At 37.4% G+C, this 18308-nt stretch overlaps 1 protein-coding gene across 1 annotated transcript; it reads left to right on the top strand.

The window, feature by feature from the left end:
- Window positions 1–4170: 4170 nt before the first annotated feature.
- On the top strand, window positions 4171–5359 carry LOC127640645 (pleckstrin homology-like domain family A member 2). The gene is made up of 2 exons (XM_052123328.1): window positions 4171–4723; window positions 5023–5359. The coding sequence occupies exon 1, from the start codon at window positions 4185–4187 to the stop codon at window positions 4698–4700; it is 516 nt and encodes a 171-aa protein (XP_051979288.1). The 5' UTR covers window positions 4171–4184; the 3' UTR covers window positions 4701–4723; window positions 5023–5359.
- The last annotated feature ends 12949 nt before the right edge of the window (window positions 5360–18308 follow it).

The raw sequence follows: 18308 nt of genomic DNA, 5'->3' as shown, positions 1-18308 counted from the left end.
GCGAAAATATAAATTTCCCTGCAACTCAAATTGTCTTTTGCAGTCATAATCAAACAAAACACTAAATTTGAGAGTGGAGAACACTCAGCATGTGAATTTGGTGACAGAAGTTGAATATTCTGCTGCTAAAATCGGTCCGTTCTTTCCAAATGTCTAGCTACTGCCTCCAGTGGCTGAAGCTGGAAGTGTTGTTGAGGTGAAATGTCCACAGGGTGGCACCAAAAGCAAGTTTCATTTAGTTGTAAATGATGTATTGCAGTAAACAGAAATATTTGACTACTAATGCTGTCAGCATTGTTTATATGAACATGATTACTTATTACATAACTTGTGTCTTGGAGTGAATGCGATAATCTATTTTCCATAGGGTCAAATCCCATGCCTCGGAGGGTTTGAATTTATCAGCATAGTCTCATAGAATGAACATTACTCTATATACATTTTTGCAAACTGACTTTTTATGCTTCGCTGCAGTTTCATGGTGAAATGAACACCAGAGATGCTACAATAGCTGTGTGGTTTAATAACTGTCACACAAATCATGAAAACAATTGCTGAATTTGATTGTATAAAAACATTTTTCACTCTATTACTCACCCCCGTTATGTTATGATATCAAAACACTTTAACTTTAACACATGATTTGAAAAATGAAATATTTTAACACTTGTATTATAGACCCACCTACATATACACACTTATTCCTATGTCTTCAGCTTCCTTGATAGCTCACCTGATAGAGTGTTGTATCTTGAGCTCTACGGCTGCGATTCGAATCCAGCCAAAGATGCGCGAAAATGAAAGTGGCATAGAAGCAAAACAAAATTACGTGTTGCTTTAGTTAATGTGATTTTTTTTTTTTTTTTTTTGCCATTTTAAAACATTATCAGATAGGGTAAGATGTTGGTTAAGGGTAGGGATTTGTTAAACACTCATTTATATTTTCGGACACTATTGGTTAGGTTTAGGGTAAAGTTTTATGTTAGTGAGGTACATTTAACTTATTAAAACTTCCATCTAAAATTCACCTTAAAAACCTTGTTTGATTACAAGATAATTTCACTCCGTTTTGGCGCCCCAGCTGGACATTTCACTTGAAAACTGCAGCCATACGTGCAATGAAGTACATCATTTCTGTTTTGCAAAAACTCTTGCAATGCTCACGTAAATTTCATGAAACCAGGCTGGAATTGATGTAAATATGTCTGATAGTGGACGATGCTTGACAGTAATTCTCCTGATTGGTGTCGATTTCAGGGTACATGAACATTCAGAAGCAGCATGTCAATTAACCGAGTGATCATGTTGGGGTTAGGGGTTGCTTGTCTCAGATCAGTGTATATAAGTGACCTCTGGCCAGAGCTAGAATGAGGTGGCAAAATCCCAGCACTCCTTGTAAGGCAGGACTCCTCCCTCTGTAATCAACTGTGAGTCACAGTTCAGACATGCCACTGTCTCTGAGCTGTTCTCCCTGATGAGGCTGAATACACTCAAACACACCCTGGTAACTATAATACATCCCACATTTTAACTGAAATGAATGAAACTGAAATGAAAGGAAAAGGTAAAATGGATCACAAAATGACATTTGAATGCACTTGAGGCACTTATATTTCAGCAAAGGGGCCGAAGTCCTTTTTACCAGTTTGGGATTTTGGAATTGCTGTTTTGAATTGCTGTGTTCACAACACACATTGTTTCAAAGCAGCTTTATAGAAAATCATGCATTAAGACTTTTTTAGATATTACAGTTCATTTTTTTGTTAGAGTCATCATTGATTAAATATGATTACAACTTGTGTAAAAAATTAAATAACTACATTTTTAAATATTGACTGTATTTAGAAACCCTGTGAGCAAGCTGAAGGCGACTGTGCAAGGAACACAAAACTCCATAAGATGTTGGTTAATGGAGAAAAATAAACATGGGAGAAACCACTGTGGGGGCCAATTCCCCTCTGACTAACATCATGAATATAATGCCAATATTAGCTATTTGTGTGCAGTGCAAGTCATGGTTTAAGGGTCAGTGTTTAAACAAATATTTAGTATGAACTGTAAGATTAATGACTAATGTCTTTGAAGTCAATCCTGGATTAAATGCAGAATTTCACATAGATGCAATCGTCCTTTGCTTGTTGGCTGATGAAGGCTTTTGTTGGTAATGGTGAGGTGGGGGAGCAGCAGTACCGGTCAGTAATACTATTATTGAAGATTGACAATATCCAAAAAATTGACCATGTATTCAGATGATCCCTTCACAGTTTTAGCAATTAATGCTTTTTGAGTTAGTAATAATAAAATGCATATATCTTTACTTATATGCTGATAACTTTACTGATCCATGACTTTTATATCTTCGTTTATCTACTTTATCTTATTTATGTATACATCTGTGTTTATTTACATGTATTTTAAGTTTTTTGTAATAGATGTTTTCCCTTCACCTGTACTCAGTGATCGTATTAATACATTGTTTGATCTGTGTTATTTTTACATCTTATTGAACATTTATATTGTGATATTTATTTGTATTTCAATAAAAATTTAAAAAAAAACCCACAGTTTTAGCACTTTAGACTGACTTTTCAGACAGTCCCTTACAGTTTTATGAAAAACTTTCCAACCTACCTTCAAGGGATTGACATTTTTTTTTTTATAATAAATCAGAACATGAAGCAATAATTACACCCACACAAAGTTAGTATAGGGTGGATGTGGAACCAAAGAACTGAAATCTTTTGACTCATTCTCTATTGCCTCATTATAGAAATCTAGTCATTCTGTCGCTTGTAAAAAAATAACGTTTCCAAATAAGTTTAGTTTATTATTGATGATCAATATACTGTCTGTCTGTCTGTCTGTCTGTCTGTCTATCTATCTATCTATCTATCTATCTGTCTGTCTGTCTGTCCATACTTCTGTCTATCTGTCTATCTGTCTGTCTGTCTGTCTGTCTGTCTGTCCATACTTCTGTCTGTCTGTCCGTCCATACATCTGTCTGTCTATCTATCTGTCTGTCTGTCTGTCCGTCCATACTTCTGTCTGTCTGTCTGTCTGTCTGTCTGTCTGTCTGTCTATCTATCTGTCTGTCTGTCCGTCCATACTTCTGTCTGTCTGTCTGTCTGTCTGTCTGTCTATCTATCTATCTGTCTGTCTGTCTGTCTGTCCGTCCATACTTCTGTCTATCTATCTATCTATCTATCTATCTATCTATCTATCTATCTATCTATCTATCTGTCTGTCTGTCTGTCTGTCTGTCTGTCTGTCTGTCCGTCCATACTTCTGTCTGTCTGTCTGTTTATCTATCTATCTATCTATCTATCTATCTATCTATCTATCTATCTATCTGTCTGTCTGTCTGTCTGTCTGTCTGTCTGTCTGTCTGTCTGTCCATACTTCTGTCTGTCTATCTAGCTATCTGTCTGTCTGTCCGTCCATACTTCTATCTATCTATCTGTCTGTCTGTCTGTCTGTCTGTCTGTCTGTCCATACTTCTGTCTGTCTATCTATCTATCTGTCTGTCTGTCCGTCCATACTTCTATCTATCTGTCTGTCTGTCTGTCTGTCCGTCCATACATCCATCTATCTATCTATCTATCTATCTATCTATCTATCTATCTATCTATCTATCTATCTATCTATCTATCTATCTATCTATCTATCTATCTATCTATCTATCTATCTATCTATCTATCTATCTACGTCCACCCGGTCCAATTCATCAATGAAAAAATAAGAAAATACATTTAAACGTTCGTTCGTGGGCACATAGATTTGCATACACATTTTTAAAAACATGAGAATAAAAATTCAGTCATGTGTGTACAAACCTTTGAATGGAATATTATATGATATTATATTATATTAATTATATTATATTATCTACAATAAATAAAAATAATTAAGCTGTTGAAATCAAATCATTAAATTTAAAATATAAAAATTTTACAGAAAACTATTATATTGTATGCAAATCCCAACTGCACTATTATGTTGTGTCGGCGGCATAAAGTTTGTGCTCCTCATCCTCCACGGATCCAGTGCCAGAATTCCGCCTACTCGCTTCCATTGATTACCCAAGCAACAGTTGATCCAGTATGACGTCAGGTCGAGCGACACCGGTGTCTTTATAAGCTCTGCCCTTGCTACAAGTCCATTCAAGTCGGTCTGGATTTGCACGCATGAAGAAGCGCAGTGTCGGTCGGAGCCTTCAAAAGAGATTATACGAAGCTCTCGGACATTCGTATTCTTGCCTTTTCGCATATAAACCTACTGTTGCCAAAAACATGACGGGGTCAGATATCTCCCAGATCTTGAAAGAGGGAGAGCTGGAGAAGAGGAGCGAAAATCTTCTCCAGTTCTGGAAAAGGAAGACCTGCGTTCTCACCACGGACAGCTTGAACATCTACACCGACAACCAGAAGAAAACCAAGAGCAAGGAGCTCAAGCTGCAGTCCATTAAGAAGGTCGATTGTGTCGAACGCACCGGCAAGTTCGTCTACTTCACCATTGTAACGACAGACAATAAGGAGATTGACTTTCGGTGCTCGGGCGAGGAGAGCTGCTGGAATGCCGTGATCACAATGGCTCTGATTGACTTTCAGAACAGAAAAGCCATTCAGGACTTTAAAACCCGACAGGAATCAGGGAACACGTCTACGGGACAGCAGGAAAGATGCCAAGCCAGAGCACCATGAGATGTTGATCCAAGCCATATATGGTGAGATATTACTTATAATCTGCATACATGTGAAATATGTTGTTTATATATTTATCACCTATAGTCTAAATTAAACATTACCAATATATGATATGGTTATGAACACTTAATTAACATGAATATCATCTGACATCATTTCAAACTCATGACCACCTACAGCATATTTAAATATTTGATTTGTATATAGGTTATCAATGGCATAGAGACTATGTACACACAGATTAATAACGGAACATAGGCTAGTTATGGTGGTATAGGAGAAAAGTCACTTATTCAGTTTTCTCTTTTGACTTGCTTAGAGATACATAGAACTGAATCTTGAAGCTTCGACCAAAGCGAAGACAATGTCGGCATGTCTGAAAGGAGCCCATGTGCTCGGGAAAAGGACAATCTTTGAGCTGGTCCATGAAGGTCTTTGGAAACCTGACATTTCAACAACCCAATCCCAACTCTCAAGACTGAATTCTTGAACTTTCTTAACAGCCTCCATATGACTTGATATGAGGCGTTGGATATGTACTACATGTAAATGTGTCTATTTATATTTTTCCAAAGGAATGCTGCAAATGCCAATGTTGTATTAAGTTATTTCAATATGTATTCAATATTTATTTAAATAAATTTTCATGAAACTCAGCTTTTATTTGACTGATTGTCATAATTTTAAATAGCTGACAATTTTTTGCAGTGGTCATTCAATCATAATTAAACAATTTATGACTATGGGCTATGCCTAAGGAAAGCCAGACATCTCTTCAGGGATTGGAAAGTCCCCTCTTGTGGAAGTGACTCCGTTCAAATATGTGGCGTCATTGTGTGTTAGATAAATAGCTCAATAGACCTGTTGCAAGTCATTTCAATATGCTTGTATTGCAAGAATGCCACACCCACTGCCTGAAACATCTTTAAAGAAGCTCATTGTACTGTAACATCTCAATCTATAATGTTTTAAAAGATAAGACGAGAGCTGAACAATGTACCTTCGGATCCTTTTGATTGGTTTTATTGAGGCTATTATCATCAGATCTGCTCTTGTGAACAGGCATAGGCGTAAAGGAGATTATTAAACGTGTGATCCACCCAAAGCACAATAAACGGCACCACCTTATCAACTGGGTATCCAATAAGTCATATGATTACAGGAAGGCAATAATCTTTGCCTTCAATCAAGATTGTGACATTTGTCTCAACATTGATATTTGATATTTAATCAAATTTCCAACAGCTGGAATTATATTACATTGTTGTGTGCTAAAACATAGTGAAACATTGACTAAAATGGTTCAGATTAGAACTATAGCGGTTAAAGAAATTGAGTTTTGGAGTACATATTGGGTCCACTTGTTAGTCAAGGCAAAGTGCACGTGTCGGAAGTTGAAGGGAGGAAACTAAACCTCTCTCTCTGGTATTACACAGCTTTACAGATTACCTTTGAAGTTGTATTTAGCTACAACGCAGATCAAAGGTACACACTGATCTAAGGAGTAGTACCAATGCCCCTTCCAGTCAAGAAATATGTCTCACTAATTTACCCCCTCAGCTATAGGATCATGACAGACTCGGCGGCTCAGTTTTGGTTTGTATTCTCTTATCGGCCCTGGAGATCTGGATGCATCCGGATATGTGGATGACATTTATAACTAGCACATGTCATAGCTATTTACAGTGCCTTCTTTTTGAGCTTTAATGTTTATGAGTCATTTATGGAAAATGATGGTGAAACAGTATTACTGATGTAACACGGATAACGAAGATCTATTCTTACAAATTATATAGAGTACCAGCCAAACGTTTGGACAGACGTGACTGACTTTATGTTTTTTAAGATCTTGGAAATGCTTAATGCTTGAATGTATGAAGTCTAGTTTTATTTGTAAAGCACTTTTCACAATGGACATCATTTCAAAGCAGCTTTACAGAAAATCGTACTGTGATGTCTTTGGTGTCTTAAATGTCTTCAAATGAAACAACTTCATTGAAAAGTGTGTCCTATCTTTTTTGTCTTTAAGCCCCCAGTGAGCAAGCCAAAGGGCGACTGTGGCAAGGAACTAAAGCTCCATAAGATGCCAGTTAGTATTTTAGAAAAACTCTTTGAGAGAAACCAGACTTGGCTGGGGGAGCCAGTTCTCCTCTAGCTATACATTTAGACAAATATTATTTGTGCCTATGGATGAATTTATTTAGAAAACTCAAATTTAAATTAATATGAAATGTTTTTATTTTTTGTTTGTTTTTTATGAGATAAATTGGACCCAATAGTGAAGAAAAAACTCTCAGAAAGTTGCCAGCATGTATGGCTGGGTTCAACACCAAAGAAAAAAATGCCCCTCTATAGATCACATCTTGGTGCCGGTCCTGCATTGAGGAATTGAGAATATTAAACTTATTTGCTTTCTTTCATTTCATAATTCATACTTCGATTTATGTTACTTCAAGGTTTTGATGATTCTGAATTCTAAAGAATGAGTAGGTGTGTCCAAAACTTTGATTGGTATCCAAAAGTCATTATACAGATATGAATTAGCTTATAGATTATTATTTCTTTTTTACATAGTGGCTTTTTTCATGACTATGCATTGTCAGCAAAATCTTGCCTATATCATCATCAGTATGGACGTCACCTGAATTGAAATTGCTAAGGATCATTTAATTAAATATTGTATGCTACTTATATATATATATATATATATCAATCAAAGTCAATCAATCAAATTTATTTCTATTGCACACTTAAAAACAACAAATGTTGACAAAAGTGCTGTACAAAACTGACCAACATGTAATAAATAGTTTAAATAAAATAAAATAACACCATAAGATGATAGTGCACAATATATTACAATGACTCATAAGCAAGGGAGAACAGGTGGGTCTTTAGATTAGACTTAAAAAGATCTTAAGGTTGGACAAGACCTAATCAATATTGGCAAATCATTCCAGAATCAAGGGCCCATGACAGAAAAAGAACCATCACCCATAGTTTTAAGACGAGTCCTTGGAACACACAACAGTAGACTCTTGAGACTTAAAGTCCTTGAAGTCTGATATTGATGGAGAAGTTCAGAAATAGAAAGTGGTGCCAGCCCATGGTGGTCCTTATATACCAACAATAAAATCTTAAACTGAATCCTGTATGAGACAGGTAACCAGTGCAGAGAAGCCAGGACCGGAGAAACACTGTCATATTTCCTCCGTTAGGAGCCTTGCAGCTGCATATTGCAAAGTCTGAAGACAAGATAGTGATGCTTGAGAGACACCTAAATACAGTGCATTACAATAATCCAGTCTAGAAGAAATAAAAGCATGGATTACAATCTCCATATCCTTTAAAGATAAAAAAGGTCTATACATACATACATATATATATATATATATTTACAGTCCAATATTTATTTACAGACCTCATTTCCAGTCCAGTTTATATATATATATATAAATTTATATAATGTTTAATATACTATATATATAGTATACAATATATTTATATTATAATTTGTCAGGTAACATTTCACCCAACACTTCCTGTAGCACTTGCCATAGATGTGGCTGTTTGTTGGACACTTCTCACGCACCTTACAGTCTAGCTGATCCCACAAAAACGGGGTTAAGATCCATAACACTCTTTTCCAATGATCTGTTATCCAATGTCTATGTTTCTTTGCCCACTCTAACCTTTGAAAAATAACAAGTTTCTTGCCATAAGGCCTGCACCACTGTGTCTTCTCTTTACTGTTGTACATGAAACTGGTGTTGAGCAGGTAGAATTCAATGAAGCTGTCAGCTGAGGACATGTGAGGTGTCTATTTCTCAAACTAGAGACTCTGATTTACTTATCCTCTTATTTAGTTGTACATCTGGCCTTCCACATCTCTTTCTGTCCTTGTTAGAGACAGTTGTCCTTTATCTTTGAAGACTGTAGTGTACACCTTTATATGAAATCTTCAGTGTTTTGGCAATTTCAAGCATTGTATAGCCTTCATTCCTCAAAACATTGATTGACTGATGAGTTTCTAGAGAAAGCAGTTTCTTTTTTTGCCATTTTTGACCTAATATTGACCTTTAGACATGCCAGTCTATTGCACTGTGGCAACTCAAAAACAAACACAAAGACAATGTTAAGCTTCATAAAGTGATTTTCAAGTACCAAATTATCAAGTTAGCATGATTACTCAAGGATAAGGTGTTGGAGTGATGCTGCTGGTCTAGATTTGATCAAAAATGACTTTTTTCAAATAGTGATGGTGATGTTTTTTACATCAATAATGTCCTGACTATACTTTGTGATCAGTTGAATGCCACTTTAGTGAATTAAAGAACCAATTTCCTTCCAAAACAGCAAAATCTGTACATTATTCCAAACCTTTGGCTTCCATTATATATATTTATATATATATATATATATATATATATATATATATATATATATATATATATATATAATTTATATAATTTCATAATCTTCATTCTTCCATATGACAACCTCAACCAACAACTGTGTGTGTTTTGTAAAGGATGGAACACATTTTTCTGAATGCCACGAACCCTGGACAATATAAACAGAGACACAATGGAATTGGGTGTTTACTTTTACAGATATATAGATAGTATGAGAACATAAAGCTTCATAGTCATTCATGTAGGTGGAACTGGAGAGTGTAAACCCAGGGTTGGGTTCACAGCGGAAATGTCTCTTACCTGAAAGATAAACCGCACCCACTAGGTCTCTTGTTTGATCCTGGGAGTCACAATTGTACATGCCCTTAGCCTTCTTAGCCTTCTGCTTAATGTCAAAGAAATGTAATTGTGTAGTCAAAAGCATCTAAAATCACAGTCCTTTATACCTAACATTAATTAAAAAATGTTGTCCCACAATATCCCCAAAATATCAGTCATTAAAGCATATACAACATCTAAATGAAATCTAAGCTTAATTATATGCACTTTTCTTCTATAAATGTTTCTTAATTTAGGTAAGCAGAACTGATGAAGTGGAATACCTGTGGGACATCAGTAAAGTCAAATACTCGATGCAAAAGGCAGGACTCACTTTCTGGTTATGAAACAACTAACAAAAGTAGCTAAACCATTCCAGTATCTTATTAAACTCGTACAAATTTGAAATAATACTGATTGATGAATGAATAATGAATAAATGATGATTTGTCTCAATTGGAGTAAAATGTGAATATATTTTGTTTGTACTAGCTCACTCTTATTTGAATAATTCAAACTCAAATTAGTACAACGCTGATGTGGACACATGTTTGGATTGCTGTATCACAAGTTGTATTGTATCAGCTGTATTGCTTGTATTGCTGATTTATGTTGATGCTGTGCGAATAGGTTTATGCTTTTGTCACTTTCATCAATTTTTACATTTATGGATAAAGTGTTTGTTTGGAATCTGCCATATATTCAGGTAAACCCACACCTGAGTCATACCTCACATTCTTGTCCCATGACTGCACAAAGTAAAAAAAAGCCAATCAGAGACCTGGTGAAGGAATGTGACTCTTTTGACATTCATGTGACATTTATATGTGATGGCTGAACAAATGGAAAATGGACTCTGTTGTCTATTGTAGACATGGTGAAACGTTTTTGTGTACAGAGGTATTGTAACTCTTTGCCTCATTTCCAGTCCAGTTATTTATGGGTGTACATTTCTGTGTTTGGATAAAAATAACCTGAATGTTAAGCTACAGGCATTCTGAGAATGCTGGTTGATAATTAAATTTGATTTGGCAAAGACTTGACAAGTTCCTTCCTGTGTGACAAAAAAAAAATGCATATAGCCACACGTTTTATGCTCCCAGTTATACCACTCAAGTTGTTTTATTAAAGGGGTCATGACATGGTTTTTTTTATTGTATTATTATGTTCCCTTAGGTGCAATTATAGTATTAATATATTTTTTTTTAAGAAAAACTTTTAAAATCTAGTGATTTATGACCTTTTCCCACCCTGTTTCTCATCCTCTGATTCAAACAGTCTGTTTTGGGGGCGTTTTCCATTTAAGACTTCAGTGTTAACGCTCACTGTTATGATTGGCTAACGCCAGTGCCTATGTATCAATTATTGACGCCTCCAGCCAGAACAATATGCAAGTAAACTAAGTAAAAACACTGTGATTATTCATAATGAATGAAATTGCGCTTTAAAAAGTAGTTTAAAGTTTAAAATAGATTAGGCCTACTTACAGTTTGCGTCGTCGTTGTTCCCAGAATAGTCGGCACGGACTTATCTTTGAGCAACAGTTTTCTGCCAAAGCCAGCATCATATTGAGATTTGTTCTCAAAACAGTCATCCTTAAAATGTACAGAACAAACGCTTAAGTTAACACTGCCGTGACTGGAACGTCCTCAAAAAATAAACTGCATCCATTTTTCCCTGACGCCTGGATCTTTCGGCAGCTTATTCAGAGGTTTTGTTTGACCACAGCCAGGAACAGCACATCTGTGTGGCATCGTAATTTTCCTGTGCACAAGTAGTCTCTGTCAGAGCTCGCTGTCCATCGACTGAACACTTGTGAGGCGACGGCGATACTGAAATGAGCGTAGTTGTCTTGTGCTGGAGGCGGTCATATGCAAACGCTGTTACGTCACTTCTAACCGACACGTCACTTCTAACCATGAATCCAGAACGAGCTGTATTTTGAGCTTGATTAAATAAGTGATTCGTTTAGAATGGGGAGGACGTCTTAAAATATTAAACTTGCAGGACGTTTTAATGATACAAAGACCTCTTATATACCAAAAGATCAAGGCAAATTTGGTTTCTCATGTCATGACCCCTTTAATTAATTTATTGGTCATAAAAAAACAATTTCCAGATATTACCACTTCATCTACATCATAAGTTTCAACACAATGCCAAAAGACTTTACAACAACTGACTCATCAACAGAGAGTACATAAAACTATAAATTTGAACTCTGCTCATGTCAATTATGATGCTGAATCCAGGAGGCGCTTAATGAAAAAACATAAATGACAGAGGCATCACTGTATTTTACATATTCAAATAAATGCTGTCCAAAATATCTATGTTCACCCATTTACTATATACTGTATGGCAAATGCCACAAAAAAATAATACAATAAAAAATATGATACACAAGTAAATTTCACAACACAGTTCCATTTGAAATGAAATTTAAATGTTTTAAACTGGCTAAAAGATTTATTTATTTTTTGAGTGCACATGCATCACTAAATGTTGAAAGAATGAATGCAAAATGATTAATTCCAACACAGATATAGACAATGTACATTGCGTATTGTGTCACATAAACATTGCATCTCAAATGAAGAAAGAAAATCCTGATCAAAATGCTGAAAATGATTATGGTTTGAATTGGTTTGAGAAAATCTGATTTAATTAAAATAATATTCTAGGTTCAATACAAGTTAAGATCAATCACTTCCATTGTAGGTGCCTTACAATTAGCCAGATTTTAGTATTGTTTTTGTTTTGTTTAAGTCTAAATAAATTTTTGTGGTAATCAACATTATGCCACAAATGCTGTTGATTGAGCTTGAAACCGAACTATTCCTTTAAATATATTTGGGTCAGATATGTCAAAAATATGATTTTTGTTAGCTGTCTGAACAAAGCCATTGTGCACAACACACCACTTGATATTAAACCCTGTTTAATCAGCATAAAAAGGCCCCAAAAAGTTTGGACACTTGTAGACTTAAAAATGTATGAACGTTATTGCTCTACACAACAAAATATTTAATCAAATGGCAATTATTTTAAAGAACGATAGCACTAGAACACTTTCCAAGTAAAACATTTCACAATAAGAAAATTATTAGACATACAAAGACACAAAGTATCTGGACACTTTCAGGTTGTCAAACTCTAGTGGAATACAGTATGTCCATTGAAAATGTGATGAACTACACCTGTGGTTACTATGCTAGAACACCTGTGTGTAAAAAACAGAACTTTTACATCCACTGAAAATCATAGTGACTAGCTGGTTAAAGCAGGTGGAAAATGGGTCAGAAAAGAGAAGTTGGTTCTGAGAAATGTTCTAGTTATTTGCTGCTAAGACATTCATACATTTTAAGTGTGGTCCAAATATTTCTTGGGGCCTCTGTATCATGTGTCTGAATATGTGGTAATTATTCAAACTATTACAATCTACAGCATAAATGTGTCATAAGCTGTCTAGAAAAGCTATGTAGAGAGAGAATGAGAACAAGTGAAAGTGAAACAAATATTTAGGGTCCCAAGGCGACCAACTCTCTTTGGTAAATTACTGTCAAGGTCCTGTCACCTGGTCAGGTTGGGTTTTGTCTGACATGGATTGTGGCATCATTATCCCCTGTCTGTCTTTTGTTTCATGTACATGCTTTGTGTGGGCTCACGGGTCCCAGCTCTGCTGGGGCATCAACATTATCAAATCTCTGCATCTAATCGGGCATTGGAGATGATGGCATGGTCCAACAACTCTGCCCATCTCCCGATGCTGGTTACTCTTAAGTAGAGGAGGAAACAAATGCCTGATCCACAGTCACTGACAGCATCCACGGCCACGAGAGCCATTCCACTACTGCTGACAATGCCTTCAAAAGCCAACAAGCCAGCGCCCAAGCCTGCCACAGCCAACAAGCCAGCTCCCACGCCTGCCATGGTCAACGAGCCAGAGCCTGAAGCCTCAGCCGTCCCAGAGCCAGTGCATGAACCCTCAGTCATCCCAGTGCCAGCGTCCTCTGTCATGACTGCTGCTCCCACAGCAGTGCTCCCAGCCATCCAGAAGAGGAGGAGGAGAAGGACTCCATGGAGGCCATTCCACCAGTTGCTGCCTGTGTTCACAGCCATGAAGGCGGTTCCCCTGCCAATGCCAGTACCCATGACCACAGAGGTTGTTCCCCTGTCACTGCCTGTGTTCACAGCCTAGGAAGCTGTTCCCCTGTCATTGCCTGTGCTCACAGCCATGGATTCCACTCCTCTGTCACTGCCAGTCCTCACAGCCACGGAGGCTGTTCCCCAGTCCATGTCAGTCTTCACAGCCACAGAGGCTGTTCCCCTGTTACTGCCAGTGCTCACAGCTACGGAAGCTGTTTCCCTGTCACTACCAGTGCCCACAGCCACGGAGGCCGTTCTCCTGTCCCTGTCTGCGCTCTGCCCTGAGGCCTCCTCCCAGGCCGGCAGACCCCACCCCTTCCCTTAAACTCCCTCCCTGGATCCCCCCCCCCCATCCCTTTTTGTTGTGTTTTCTGTTCTTTGTTAAGTGTTAAGTTTGTCTGGTTGTTAGTGACCACCATGCACACTTTTGTCTGATGAGGACCATGGCATCATCATCCCCTGTCTGCCTTGTTTTTTGTGTACATGCTATGTGTGGCCGCAAGAGTCCGGTTGTTGGTTACCAGCGTGCACAAGTTACTGCTGTGCACCCTCCAGTGATGTCACAGCCCTGTCATCTGGTCAGGTTGAATTTTTGTCTGACATCATTGTTCCATGTTTGTTTTGGTCAAGGCGTGTTTACATTTTGCCCTCATGTGTTTCAGGTGCTGCTGGCAAGCGGAATCAGCAGTTCCTTGGGAACCACGATTGTTTCCATGGGAACGCTGATGTGTCATGTCCTTTGCTGGATTGTTAAATGTTCTATGTTGAAAACTGATGCTCAGTGTTGACTGAGCGTTTGCAGCATTGTTGTTTTATGTTGAATACTTACCTCACGCTCTCCGCATAGTTTGTTCCTGTATTGTGTATTGTGTGGATGCTTTCCACTTTTCTGCATGTCAGCGGATCTTCCACGGAGGACACTTCATCGCTGCCCATGTGTCGGGAGAGTTGATGCTTTTCAGTGTGCCTAGTTTGTTCCTCTTTTTCTCACTCTTGCTCTGACAAATACATACTTCAGCACTTTGACAGCCTGGCTAAAATTCTGTTAGAAACGTATTAGAGCTCCTGGTGGAAAGTCCCTGGCACACACTTTTCTCAATATGTTTGACCTCTCATTACTCACTCATATGTCCAGCAGTGGTTTAGTAAAGGAATCCTGCTGTCTGTGAATTAAATTAGCCAATGTTCACCGGGATTTCTGTGGGTGTTAATAGACCAAATCATGGAAAACCCCTGACCAATTGCTTTTAATTCTAGCCAAGTTCATTCAGTCTGACAGTTTGCACTGTGAATTTGGCGACAACAGGACGAAAGTTCTGACTGTGAATTCGGAAACTGTAGCCTGACTTTTCTTAAGCTAAACTCTGTTACGGTGGATGAAAGGTGCAATCTGTTAAACAGGAACAAACCGAGGCACCTATGTACAATGGGTACTAAATTCGAAGCACTGCCCCCAGTGGCCGAAGTGGGAAGTGTTTTTGAACAGAAAGGCACAGGTGAGCTCCAGTTTTCAGGTGAATGCATTTTTATTAACTCTACCCCTGAACCATAAACCTAAGCATCAGTGGAGTAAAAATGTTAGGTTAGAGTTAAAATGCAACTTACGAATCATGTTTATGTGTACACGATTACTTGTTGTTGTACCTGCTCGTGCAATACGCTATCAGTGGTGCTAGAGAGAAAGGAGATCTCACTTAAACTGATGCAAAAATGTCTGATGATGATTCCAATTTTATCATGCTTAGATAAGTACAACAAAAGAAAATATGAGTAGTGCTTGCCCATTCCACCAAGTCACCACCATGATGCTAGTGTTGTGGGTGGTGATGTTGATGGAGTTACTGAAAGAGCCTAATCTCAAGTTGCTATCATACTTTGGTCTGTACCAATTATTAGACCTATACCTAGGAGTAAAATCATTGTTCAGATCACTAACCCTAACTATGAGCAATAGTCAAAATGATGTTTGCCTTAGTGATGCATAGTAATGATTGACTGGTGATTAATTGTTTTTATGGGCTCTATTTCATGTGTGGACATACCCACACATGATCATATAGAAAGACACTACCTCATTTCCTCTTCCGACACTTTGTCCCGTTATGTGGTTGGCAATTCTGTGCACCTGTGCTAGGAGCAGCTGTGCCTTTTCTTATGAATCCATGATTTATGTTGTGACTGTTTAACTTGGGCTTGGCTGCGCTATTACAGTGAAAGCGTAGGAGGAATTTGCACATTAGGAGTCCAGTCGCAGAGGAAATGCTCTATTGTATCATTTATGCAATAGCCTGTATACAGTATATATATATATATATATATATATATATATATATATATATATATATATATATATATATATTTGTTTTTGGCTCGATGAATCTGATATGAATGGGGGTCTGGGATTGTTGTTCAATTAAAATGCCAAAAGTGATCCTTGATTGTTTCTCTGATTGTAAATCAGTATGTATGATTCAAGGATTAAGAAATTACAGCTCACACGGAAGTAAAGGATTAGATATCACTTTTCCACATGACTGACTGTCTTTGAAATTCCCCAAAGTGGTTGTAATGGGACGTTGGCTCTGTTCTGTTGTTAAAATCATGTATTTTGTACACAATTAAATCTTCCTTTGGGAGAGTTTTAAAGAACAGACTGTTATTTGACACAAGTGTATGTATGGGAAACAGAAAAGTGATCCTCCCAAATGTAAATAGAAAATCATAGAACCTAGAAAAATCTGCTTTATTTAAAGTTTATATACCCCTCAGATTAAAATGAATCAAGCACATAACCCAAAGAAAGACAAAAGTTGCCATAAAAGGAATGGAAGTTCATAGAAAAGCAGTTGAGAATGGACACCATTCCATGAGGGCATTTCTTACCAGACAGTCTCAGCTGACATGATAATTCTATGAATTTATGATATTATTATCATAACTGTCCTAATTAATTTTTTTAGTTGTCATTTGACACATAGTGGATAACCATTCCAAAAACCATTCAAGTTTGATTCCAGAAGTTTTGAAATCCATTCGATTCCAATTAAAGTTATTTTTTTCAATTCCTAGTCGATTCTGGACTATCTTTCTAAATTCTTAAGAAAACAGTAGGTAAAGTAAAATCTTACAAGGAGCAGTACAATATGAATGACAAAAGATAATGATTCCCCTGAGTGGAATCAATTTCCCTGAGCAGAATCAAGTATGAGTCTGCTTTCGACTCCCAATGCCTCGGAATCAAAGAATCAATTCTTTTTGTAAGCGACTCTTTGCCTCTTTGTAAATATAAATAAAAAATGAAAAGCAATACATATGAAATCATTTGGGGGATTTGTTTTGCCATGATTCTACCATGAGGGCTGGAGTTTGTCATGCACCCATAAAACTGCAATACATATCTTAAATTATTAGGACAGTGTCCCAGGAACAATCTGTGTTGAAGTGCCTAGCTCAAACTCTCAATGGTGATAACTCAAGGACCATCTTCTTAGAGGGTCTGAACTTGCAACCTTCTGGTTCAAAGCTATTTAACCGCTCTTCAGTCAACAGGTAAAATTTGGATCTTGAAAGATGCTTTGAGGGCTATGTTTTGTATTTCATGGTGCACTGCCATCTTCAGATGTGTTGACGGCCAATGACAGTTGATGCATCTACCCCATCTGCAGCCTATGTTAGTTATTTCACCAGTGATATGCATGATGGGTGGACGTCTACTTGGTGGTATGTTGACTCAAGCTTATCAAGCCAAATGCTCAACCTTATCCAAAAGACAGTGTTAATGAGTCAGAAGAAGCTCCAGAAGATGGTTGGGGATCAGCTTCAACAGGCCAGACAATGTCGGGGTCAGTCTTGTCTTTCTAACACTTCACTTTTGCCGTCCTTTCATGTCTGAAGTCTTGGAAAAAGATTATGTTACATACATATACACACTCAGTACCCCATCCCCACCCCAGGCACATACATGTTTGTACATACTACCCCCACAGCTGTGCTTGAGGTACAGTCTTGTTTACTGTACCCAGTGCAGCTGTCCATCATGACAACTGTAATTGGAAGATAATACAGAAGACAAGAAATGGAAAGGAAGAGGAAAAGTGATTAAAGCAAGATGAAAGAGTGAAACTGTTGGTAAAAATTAAGAATTGCTCTACTTTGTTCTCACTGATGAAGAAAAATAATCATTATTTTTCTCAACAACATTCCCAAATTTAGATCACAACAGTCGCTAAAAGGAAGTTCTGACTTGGTGGACAGAAGGACAGAGGTGTGAACCTATTGCAGGGCTAGGCAGAGTGCTTTACCAATTTTGATACAGCAATGCTTTAGCACTAGTTGCATTTCAATGAAAACTACTTTTGGCTAGTGTTTTTCTTGAGGTAGATTCCAGAAATATGAACATTATCAAGTGAAGGTGCACCTGCCGACCCTTAGATATCACCGTAGGGTTCTTTCAGTGGTCGCTTGTATGAAGAATCTATGGTATGTCCTTGCACTGATCTTTTTATAATGCCCACGAGTGTGGCAACAGTATTGGATTTCATCCATTTGCAAATCATTCCGACTGACGATGTATGAAGAAACCCTTTCATGTCATCCACACCTTCTTCTGAGATCCTCAATGATATCTCTTTTGATATTATGCACCTGTATAAACATCTGTTGCGAAAGTAGGTCATTAAATAAATTGCATAATGTTTTAATTTGACAGGGCATGTCAAAACCT

This window comes from Xyrauchen texanus, chromosome 49 (genome assembly GCF_025860055.1).
Source record: "Xyrauchen texanus isolate HMW12.3.18 chromosome 49, RBS_HiC_50CHRs, whole genome shotgun sequence".
Taxonomy (NCBI): domain Eukaryota; kingdom Metazoa; phylum Chordata; class Actinopteri; order Cypriniformes; family Catostomidae; genus Xyrauchen; species Xyrauchen texanus.
This window is presented reverse-complemented; position numbering and strand designations above follow the sequence as displayed.

Excerpts from the sequence above, each read along its gene's own strand:
- LOC127640645 (XM_052123328.1), top strand. The coding sequence starts at position 4,185 with ATGAAGAAGCGCAGTGTCGGTCGGAGCCTTCAAAAGAGATTATACGAA.